Here is a 10365-nt window from a genome sequence, read left to right on the forward strand (position 1 = left end):
GTCGGCGGCGCCCGCAGCCCCGGCGCGCCCGGATCGAACCACTCGGGCACACGCGCGGAAGGGGAAGGGGAGCACGCTCCGCCCCCACCGCCCACCAATGAGCTGCGAGCGCGCCCGCCCGTGGAGGTCCCCCCCCTCCCACCTCTGCGGTTGGTACGGCCCCACGGCGGGCGGGGTAATGGGGCGTCTTAAAGGGACAGGGAGCAGCGTGCGGGGGGGCACGGAGCGGGTTTAGGGGTGTCAGGGCCCAGGGGAGGCGATAGGATTAGGGTGTGTATGGTATGGGGTGGGGGCCAGGGCCAGGTTTGGTTTGGGGTCAGGTTTAGAGTTAGGTTTCATTCAGGGTCAGGTCTGGTATGGGGCTGGTTTTAGGGTCAGGTTTGGAGTCAGGCTTGGTTTGGGGTTGGTTTTAGGGTTAGGTTTGATTTAGGGTCAGGTCTGGTATGGGGCTGGTTTTAGGGTCAGGTTTGGAGTCAGGCTTGGTTTGGGGTCGGTTTTAGGGTTAGGTTTGATTTAGGGTCAGGTCTGGTATGGGGCTGGTTTTAGGGTCAGGTTTGCAGTCAGGCTTGGTTTGGGGTCGGTTTTAGGGTTAGGTTTGATTTAGGGTCAGGTCTGGTATGGGGCTGGTTTTAGGGTCAGGTTTGCAGTCAGGCTTGGTTTGGGGTCGGTTTTAGGGTCAGGTTTATTTTAGGGTGAGGTTTAGTTTAAGGTCTATTTTGATTTAGGGTCGGCTCTGGTTTGGGGTCAGGTTTGGTTTGGGGGTGGTTTTAGGGTTAGGCTTGGTTTGGGGCTGGCTTTAGGGTCAGGTTTCTTTTGAGGTCAGGTTTGATTTAAGGTCTATTTTGATTTAGGGTCAGGTATGGTTTGGAGTCAGGTTTAGGGTTAGGTCTGGGGTCAGGGTTTGGGGCTGGTTTTAGGGTCAGGTTTGGAGTCAGGCTTGGTTTGGGGCCGGTTTTAGGGTCAGGTTTATTTTGGGGTCAGGTTTGATTTAAGGTCTGTTTTGATTTAGTGTCAGGTCAGGTGTAGGGTTAGGTTTGCAGTCAGGTTTGGTTTGGGGCTGGTTTTAGGGTTAGGCTTGGTTTGTGGCTGGCTTTAAAGTCAGGTTTATTTTGGGGTCAGGTTTGATTTAAGGTCTGTTTTGATTTAAGGTGAGGTTTGGTTTGGGGTCAGATTTAGGGTCAGATCTGGTTTGGGGCTGGTTTTAGTGTCAGGTTTGGAGTCAGGTTTGGTTTGGGGCTGGTTTTAGGGTCAGTTTTGGGGTCAGGCTTGGTTTGGGGCTGGTTTTAGGGTCAGGCTTGGTTTGGGGCTGGTTTCAGGGTCAGGTTTATTTTGGGGGCAGGTTTTATTAAAGGTCTCTTTTGATTTAAGGTCAGGTTTGGTTTGGGGTTGGTTTTAGGGTCAGGGTATGAATCAGCGCTGGGTACAGGCAGAGCCAGGACCCGCAGACCCCTGGCTGCACACTGTAGTGCTGTGGGACCCCCAATGCCCGGGGCAGGACTTACGGGAGGCTGGGGCACCAGCTCCCTCCGTCCCTCCCTGCCTGTGGATGGAGGGGCCGCTCCGCCTGGCAGAGCAGCAGATCCAAGCCCGCCGGTGATGGAGCCGCAAACCGGACGGGTGGGATGCTTCGGGGAAGCCTCTCCTCCCGCTGCAGCGCCGGGGGTTGCACAAGCAGCTCCTCGGGACGGGTTTTGCAGCACAGACCCCGGCTCCCGCGGGCACATCGGGGCTGGGGCTCTCCCCTCCCCTTTCTTTGTGCTGCTGGATCACGGCTCTGCTACGCCCAGCTCAGCCCCACACCAGGCTCCAGCATCGTGCATGGGGTCACCCCAGGGCTGGGTCCCCTCCCTGGCACATCAGAGCCGCGGTCCTGCCGCTATCGCTGTGTTGACGCTGGCTTCCGAGTCAATAAAACCCTCATGGAAGGTGCAAAGTCTGCGGTGGCTGAGCCAGGGCTGGCAGGCACCCGAGGAGGGAAGGAGCGGGGCGAGGAGGGGGCTTGGACCCAAAAAGCATCAGCTTTGGGGCAGTGATGCCCAGGGCGGCACCGATGCCCGTTCAGGACAGCATCCAAGAGGGCTCAGGGGCCACTCGGGGTACATTGGCTCTGGGACTGACCCCACAGAACCTCTCTGGGGTCACAAACTCCGGTCTGTGACTCTCCCCCATGGGGTGAATGGCCGGAGGTTAAAGATCACCTGCGGCAGGACAGCAGGACAGAGCTGTTCCATGGTTTGGGGTTATCCCAGCCCATTAAGTGCCCGGAGCGGGGACAGGCACCACAGCACAGCCCATCCCATTCTCTTCCTGCAAGGAAGGGGCTGGGCTCTCATCACACCCGGCCCAAACCCTCCAGAGGGCAGGGAAGCCCGCAGGGACCTGTTTGGTGGGTGCTTTGTCTCCTTGCATACTTGTCCCGCACGCCCTGCTCACACCTCTCTGGCTCTCCTCCATCTCCAGCACAGGCTGGGGCTGAGCTTTTGCCCATGGAGCTCCCGCAGTGCTGGCAAACGAGGTGGGACCCCATGGGACCAACACAGAGGTGATGTTTGGCAGTGTCTTGGCCACGGCACAAGTATCTGCATCTACATCTGCATGCGTGTGCTTCGCCACAAATGAATGAGCAACAGGAAAGCTGACAAATACAGACCTGATTTTCCTCCAGCGTCAATGCCAGGCTTCCCCGTGCTCCCAACATGGGGCAGTGGTGCAGGTCCAAGTCAGTTCTGCTTTCCTTCTTCCTGACTGCTTGTCTCTCACACCATGTGGGTGCAGAAGAGCAGAGGGGATGCAGCCTGTCCCCAGGCTCCTGTCACTCTGCAGTGAGGACACAGGGGCAACACAAGGGGCTCTCTGGACTCATCCTGCTTCCAGAGTGGATGCAACCCTGGCATTGACAGAAGTGGCAGTTTTCCTGGGAATGCAGGCAATAACAGCAATAACAACCCCCAGGCACAGCACGTCCAGGCTGAACTGGGAATTTATCCGTTATTTTAACCCTTTTTTCCTCCCCCCCGTTTTAGGAACTTTGATTCTCTGACTCCCCTCCAAGGCAATGACCTGGTACTGCAACATGCAACCACTAGCGCTGTGAACTGTTAGGCAAATGCCAAAGCCCAATGAGCTGATGATTTTTACCTCCCTCTCTTACAAATTCCTCTTTTCAGCCTTAAACACATTTGCAAATGTCTCATCCCGACCTCTTCCTTTCATCCAGCAACTTCCCTGGGTGAGGAGTTCCGAGTTTGCCACCAGCACTGGGAAACTGGGATTCGCTGGGACTCCACTGCTGGAGGAGCAGAAGGTCCTCAGCTGATTGTACAAGAGCATTGCACCGTGCGGTGGCTCTCGGGAAAGCAGGGAACAGACTTCACCAGGGAAAAAAGGGATCATTGCAAACATCCATCTGAAGGCCACAGAGGACGGGTACAACATCACAAGTGACATGCAGGCACCACGGCAGTTGTGCAGCTGGATGTGGAACAGCCTTGGGAATGTGGTGGAAGAGATCAGAGAGAGCCCAAGTGATCTGCCAGGGTCACCAGGAACTCACAAAGGGAAAACCCCAACCTGTGGCTTTGTGCCCATCCCACCGTGTCCCATCCCCTGGGCTCACCTTGTCCCAGCACGGAAAGGTCAGGGGCTGGTGCCTGCTCCCTGCACATACTCCCACTGCAGGGGGATGTAAAGGTTTTCTGTCTGGTCCCCACAGCAGCCAAGCCTGGGGCTGTTTTCACTGCTACCAGTGATGCTATAGTGATTCTCACAGGTCAGGGCTCCCTGGATCACTGTAAGGCTGTGACACTACTGGCTGGAAAGATGCCATCCCTTTGCTGGCTCTGCAGGGAGAGTGATCTCTTATCAGATCAACTGATAAGAGTCAGAAAGGAAAAACAACCGGTTTGCAGCCCCAGGAGCGTTTTCCAACGTGCAGTACCGCTCACTCCCAGTGTGTGTCCTTTGTCACCAGCCTCACAGGCACCCAGCAGTCATCAGACCAACACAGCGGGACCCACGGTCCCCATCCCACCCGGAGGGGCGCACAACACATCCCCACTTGAAAGCAATCTCAGAGACGTAGTAGTTTGTCTTTCAGACTGTGTTTCAAGCTTCCAGTTTGGAGGTATACATCATTTGCAATTGCTACTAGTCCTCATCAACCTTTCCAGCAGGTTTCTGGAATGAACAGTGATAAAATTCTTAGGTTTGCAGGCAAGGATCTCACAAGGAGGAAAACCAAGGCACTAAGAGTGGAGTATCAAGATGCTAATGTTATCTATAGCATTTCCTTCCTGACATCAAAACCATGCTTTTAACTTCCAAATAAGAGAGCACGGATTCCTCCTGGGCATGGCACAGTAAAGCAGCCACACAGCTGGAAATAAAGCTCAAGTCCCACCTATTCAACCAACATCCTTTGTTACTGCCACAGGCACCAAACACTGCATCCTGCTTTGAATCCCTTGCTGAAACCTCCCCTATCCCTTTCCATCAGCTCTGAAGAAAACAGAGAGAGATTGTGCTAATATTGGTGGGTGAAACATCTAAAGCTGAGCTGTGTGAACACCCCCAATGGCATTGCCACATTCCAGTCAATTCTTCTAACCCACTGTTACAGTCCCTCCCAGCTCCTTGGATTTATACACATTTGCCTCACAAATGCCAAAAATCCCTTACTGAAGAGGCACACAGGCTGAGCTAGCACAGGGCTGTCAGAAAATGAAGGCAACATTTTGATGCATGCACAGACTGCAGCTAAAAAGGACCTTCAGCATTTCAGAGCTGTGTTTTGGGGGGCAGAAAGGGATGCTCTGTATTATGCCCTCTTGACCACCCCGGTTTAACAAGCCCCCTTCAAGGCACACTCTTAGTGGAGAAGCCACTGGTAGAAAAGACATCTGTCCTTCACTCAAATATTGAGTTATAAACCAAGGCTTTCATGATTTAAACCTCTTTAGGGTCCTGTAAACAAGATAGGAGATTAAGGCTAAGAGATGGAGCACGTCGTAACACTGCAGCCTAGTTAAACCCCAGATTAGTCCAGTGTTTTGGCAACTGGGTTCCTAGCTTGAGTCAGGGAGCTGATGCACTACAGCTCGAGTGGAAGCATGGAAAAAGGCAGCTGCTAAATACAGCAATGAAAACAAGACTCCAAAAGGATGAGAAACACAGAAATGAGTCCCACCCCCAGCAATATCCAAAAGAGTTAAAAAAATAATTATTAAAGAAATATAATAAAGCCTCCTGGGCCAGGGGGCAGGGGAATGGTCTACGCTGGACCTACTAACCCACTCCACAGTTACCCCAGACACAGCAAAGATGCCAGCAATGCACTGCTGCACAATGGTCCTGCATGGTACAAGAGTCCTGGTGCTTTCTGGAGGATCAGTACACCTGGACCCCTGAAAGTTCAGCTGGAACAGGAGCCCTTGTGGGTGCTGGATACCCCAGTGCTTGCTGAACACCAGCCGGGGGCATCGGACCTGCAAGTGTCTGTGGGTCAGTCAGGCACGTGTGCGATGATGGGGAGAACTGGCAGCACTGTTCAGGCAAGGCTCCAGTGTGGGACTGCATGTAGCACCCTCCAGAGGCACCTCTGGCTTGGTAGGAGGAAGACATGAGGCTGTGCCCTGCAGTGTGGCTGTGCTGAGATCCCTCACCATAGCCTGGAGCACAGATGTGTTGAAACCCCTGACTGTGAACACTGGGATGCTGCATCTGGAAAGTAGGAAAAGCCGGAGGCGAAGCGCAGTAGTAGCTTTGGGTTGGGTAAGTGCCTGGTGAAGGGTTAATCCTGGGAAGGAAGAAAACAGAAGGTTACAGTGTGCTCAGAACTGGCATTGCCTAGTGATGGAATCGCCTTGAGGGCAGATTTCCTCCTGACCAGTGCTTAGAAAGGTCACTGCAATCCATCAGAGGGATTCATTACAGGAGAAGCTCTAATTATAAGCAGCACTCAAGTAAAAACAGGTTTACCGGCCTCCCAGGACAGATGTTCCCACTTCCAACCCACAGCAATTCCACACCCACTGAAGGAGCTTGATTCTTGGTCTCTGTGCAAGGAATACTCAAGCCAAACTTCAATGTGCTTGAAAATTAGCATATGCATCCTCCCTCCCTTCCACTGAACAACACATCTGCTCAGTTATTAATCAGGAGAAGCCACAGCTGCCAACTATTATTTATCAAGAAGCCATAAAGGCCTTTGGTGCGAGTAAGAGACCAGGGTATAGAGTGAAAAGGGAAGGAAGAGAGAGTTACAAGTAACATTAATCATTCAGAAGCAAGGCCTAGAAACAGCCTTTGCCAACAGCAGGCATGACTCATCCCGATGGAAGTATCAAGAGCTGCCTGGAAGCCAAAGCCTCTGGGACTTCAGGAGTACTGCTCAGCCCACGCTCACCACTGAATCAAGACAATACTCATGAAGAACATGACTGCCAGATTCCCAGCAAGAATAACAGAGTGGCTCATGCTGGGGGTTTGGATTCTATTTTATATGAGGTGTGGGTTTGGTTTGGGGTTATTTTTATTGTGATGCCAAAGCCTGGACCTCCTGGAAGTGTCTCCTGCCTGGTGCCAAGTTGATACCTGAAGTCTTAGGACAATTTAAAGAGAAAAACCCAACAAAAAGCCATCAAGAGCTTTTGCTTGGGAATAAGAATCAAACTAATACAAAGTAAGCCCCAGATGCACGTCTAGAACTTGTGTCTAAGACACAGAGTCATGCAAATTCAGCTGCAACAATGGAAAGATCCTAGAAACACCTTCCCACACCCTGCTTGAATGTAAATGTTTATGTAAATACCTTTGAGGCAGAACAGTCTATTTATGTCATCTCACCTGAGGCAAGCAGGTTTAGACACAGGGCTGAGGTGCTGTGTGCAACAATCATCAGCAGAAGCATGAGACTGATGCAGACACCGCACAGCAGTGAGACAGTCCCTCTTCCCAAAAACAGCCCTTGCACAGAAGGGAGAGAGTGAAACCACAAACGCTGCTGGATCTGCCTGGCCTCCCCTGCAAGCGCTCACATGTCTGAGTGCCCCACTGGATCTGGGGTACCCTCCTCCTGCAGGCAAGGGTTTCTTTTATGGTCTCCCCACAGCTGAGGGCAGATGCAAACACTTGGGAATGTTTCCATCACAAAGCTTTACAGTGAGCTGATGGCTTACACAATATGTAGAGTTTAACCTTTAATAGACAGCTGAAATCACATCTTAGAATAGGGAAAAATTGACCTACATTTCTAACCTGTTTTAGAATACAAGGGTGTTCTCACGGCTTGTGATCCACCCAACTTAAAACCATTCCTAAACGTCAGCCACAGGCCCCAAGGTTTCTTTTTGCTAATGCAATCTTGCTTTGACGCTGAAATAATGCATTGAAAAGTTTACACTGAACTTCATGACATCTTCAATTTATGATGCTCTGCTCTTGCAGAGGTTTGGACACAACTCACCTCGCAGCATTCCTGGGAAGAGAGGTGGGGCAAAGAAAGATAAAGATCATGCCTGAGGGAGCCATACAGCTCCCACTGTAAATCTTAATTTGGGGCAGAACTACACAATTTAGCTTTCATGTCAGCCCAGCTGCAACACCTTTGCATGTGCACACACTGCCCTTGCAGCAGGTGAGAGGTAGATCACTTCAGTTTAGCTTTCACTGAAAGACCTGGTTGAATTAATGCGGGATAATGTATTTGTCACAGTAATGTCAGCAGCGTAACATCAGTATGTTCCTCCTAACACCTAAGATATGAGCACAACAAGCATACAGCTCTTAAAGGCAACTTGATGCTTCTACTTAGGCTTCAAATTTCTCCTCTATCATAAGATCTTTCACAGTAACTCCCGTACTTACTTGCTGCTTTCCAAGGCTCTTCTCTCTGCTGAGGACCCTGGGATATATTTCAGCCCTGGTATCCTCTTCAGCAGGCTGAAAGGGAACACCCGGTCCAGCCTAGAGCCCACCGACTCTGGAAAATCCAAGCAGAAACAGTAGCCAAGCCCATCTGAAGTCAGCAGCATGTTAAGGAGGACCACAGACAAAGCCCACTCATTCCTAACACAGTCACATGCAATCCCCCTCTGGCCACGAATCACTTTCCCTTGGAGAATCCTCCCAGTTCTACCCAGAGCCTTCTCTGCTCTGTGTTCTCTGCATGCACCAAAGCCACAGGGAAGTGGAAGCATGAGGTAAAAAACAAATGCAGAACTGGGTGGGATGAGGACCAACAAAACCAGTGACAGTTTAATGCAAAGCAAGAGCCCAGGAAACAGCATAAAGCCAGTGCATCTGGCAGTAAGAACTGCAGGATGTCCTCCCCCTCGTGAGCCAGCGATCCCACTCTGGTTCAGGGCTTCACTTGGAAAGGATACAGGCTTCCCCAGCTAAGAGCCCACACAGGTTACTCAAGAGAGAAGAATGAGGGATAAACCATGCAATGCAGAGCATAGACCATGGCACCAGCACCACCGGGACTCTAACCCCAAAAAAGAGAGTCCTCTTCATCCGTGAGCGGGTGGTGGAGACACCCAGCATAGCAAAAGCTACTGGCATGAATCCTTCGGCGTCTTCCACCTCTGACAGCCTCGAGACAACGGGCTCGAGTAAGAGGTAGAGGAGGGCAGAGAGGACAGCAAAAGCGACGGTGAGGAAGCAGTGCTTCACAGTGCCCACGTTCTTCTCAAAGCTGCCAGCAAAATACCAGATGATAATGGCACCGCAGGTCAGGGATATCAGGTCTTCATAGACAAAGATGTAGGTAATCAACCTGTAGACTGAGCACACCAGCACTTTAGAAAGGCAGAGGCAGCAATGCATTTGTTTGCAACCACTACAATGAACACGCTTGAGCAAGAGGGAGCGCGAGCCTACAAGGATTAATGGCTTTCATTTCTATCCCGGTGCAGAAGAGAACTTGAATGCTTTAAAATCAGACATAAATCATCAGTTAAAGTAAGCGCTATCTTGGGTATCACAGACACAGGGACTGACTGTTGCTGCTTCCTGGGAAGTTGCCTGGAGAAAAGGAACAGCATCTGTAGTAAATTTCAGTCTCATTAAAAGAGAAGGCAGGAGACATAAAAACGACTGGTGTTGTACCTGGGATTTTGCTCAAAGGATAAACACTACTCAAACTGCTAAGAGGCTGGCTTTCTCACCAAAAAATGCCTGCAGGTTACCAGAAGTAACCTCAGGTTAGCTGTTCTTCTGGGCACCCAGTGAGGATGGAGCCAGAGTTCTCCCTCAGTCCCACAGCCAGGAAAACAGCAGTTGTGAATACAACCCGGTGCAACCCAACTGCGCTCCTTGGACACGTGGGAGGAGATGGCAGAATTCACCCACCATCTCAGAGCGCTGCACTGCTAAAAGAGATCACTCCCTGGGGGCAAGCAAGAACATAGGGATTAAAAGAGTGATAAAAATCCTTCTGGGAATAGCACAAGGAAGCAAACTGAGGAAAGCAAACCCCTGCAGCTCTTAGCAGGGTACCCACGCTGCACAGTGTCACAGAGGCAGGGCCGAGGGGGAAGCAGTCTGATATAGGAGCCGGCTGCTGAGGGGAAGGGGCTGGGGGGGAAACAAGGGGCACGGTGCGGGTCATGGAGAAGCCACGGAGGGAGCAGCAGGCTGGGTGAGGGACTCGAGGAAGTGCCCAGAAACAGGGGGTGAAGAGGGCGGACCGAGGGGTTCTGTTCAGGGAGGCCAGGAGAGAAGGGAAGCAAAGGCTCGCTGCGGGGGCCTAGGGAAGGCCTGCAATGGGGGATCGGCAGTGGGACCATGGAGGGGCCCCCGCTCACCTTCCCCGGCGCGCAAGGCCGCGGGCCGCAGCGCGGCAGCGGAGCGGGCAGCGGGAGCTCCCCGCAGCAGCCCGGGCGCGGAGGCACCGAGCGACAGCAGCAGCGTGAGGGCAGCGGCGGCCGGGAGCGGAGCCGGAGCCGGAGCCCACGGCGGGGCCATGCTTCCGCAAACCGCCCCGTTTCCGGCCGCCGCCGGAAGGCACGGGCCGTTGCCGTGGCAACGCGGGGCTGTTACCATGGAGACGGGCGGGAGGGGTTTCTTTTTCTCCCTCCTTTTAACTTTTAATTATTTCTAATTCTTTTATTTCCCCTTTTGCAGGAAGGAAAAACAACCCCTGGGGAGGGGGCAGCAGCGGCTCGCGGCCCGCCGGCCCTCCCGCTAAGGCCCTGCTGCGCCGGGAAGGCCCGGCAGGGTTACCCGGGGTCCGGTTAGCCCTGGTGGGCTGGACCGCGCGTTTCCCTTCGGGGTGGAGGTGGAGAGGAGCAGGATGCTCAAAGACAGGCGTCCTCCATGTCAGTGGTTATGAACCTGCTGGAACCGCTTTGCTGTCTGTCTACA

General features: G+C 52.7%; 1 protein-coding gene across 1 annotated transcript; it reads right to left on the minus strand.

Moving 5' to 3' along the window:
• Positions 1-4081: 4081 nt before the first annotated feature.
• RHBDD2 (rhomboid domain containing 2) lies at positions 4082-10044 on the minus strand. Its single transcript, XM_057415509.1, has 4 exons — positions 9807-10044; positions 8382-8783; positions 7864-8014; positions 4082-5794 (listed from the first exon to the last, which is right to left on the minus strand). Exons 1-4 carry the CDS (start codon positions 10042-10044, stop codon positions 5386-5388), a joined length of 1200 nt encoding a protein of 399 aa, XP_057271492.1. The 3' UTR covers positions 4082-5385.
• Positions 10045-10365: the final 321 nt, after the last annotated feature.

The sequence above is a fragment of the Pezoporus wallicus genome, unplaced genomic scaffold (genome assembly GCF_028554395.1).
Source record: "Pezoporus wallicus isolate ANWC-B61680 ecotype Strahan unplaced genomic scaffold, APGP_CSIRO_Pwel_v1 contig_7856, whole genome shotgun sequence".
NCBI classification, from domain to species: domain Eukaryota; kingdom Metazoa; phylum Chordata; class Aves; order Psittaciformes; family Psittacidae; genus Pezoporus; species Pezoporus wallicus.

What these genes read in the sequence shown, in the direction of transcription:
- RHBDD2 (XM_057415509.1), bottom strand. Translation starts at nt 10,044, where the DNA reads ATGGTAACAGCCCCGCGTTGCCACGGCAACGGCCCGTGCCTTCCGGCG. An exon ending in GCTCTTAGCTGGGGAAGCCT is followed by an intron (nt 8,015 to 8,381) that starts GTATCCTTTCCA and finishes TGCTGACTTCAG; the next exon opens with ATGGGCTTGGCTACTGTTTC. An exon ending in AGAGCCTTGGAAAGCAGCAA is followed by an intron (nt 5,795 to 7,863) that starts GTAAGTACGGGA and finishes CTTCCTTCCCAG; the next exon opens with GATTAACCCTTCACCAGGCA.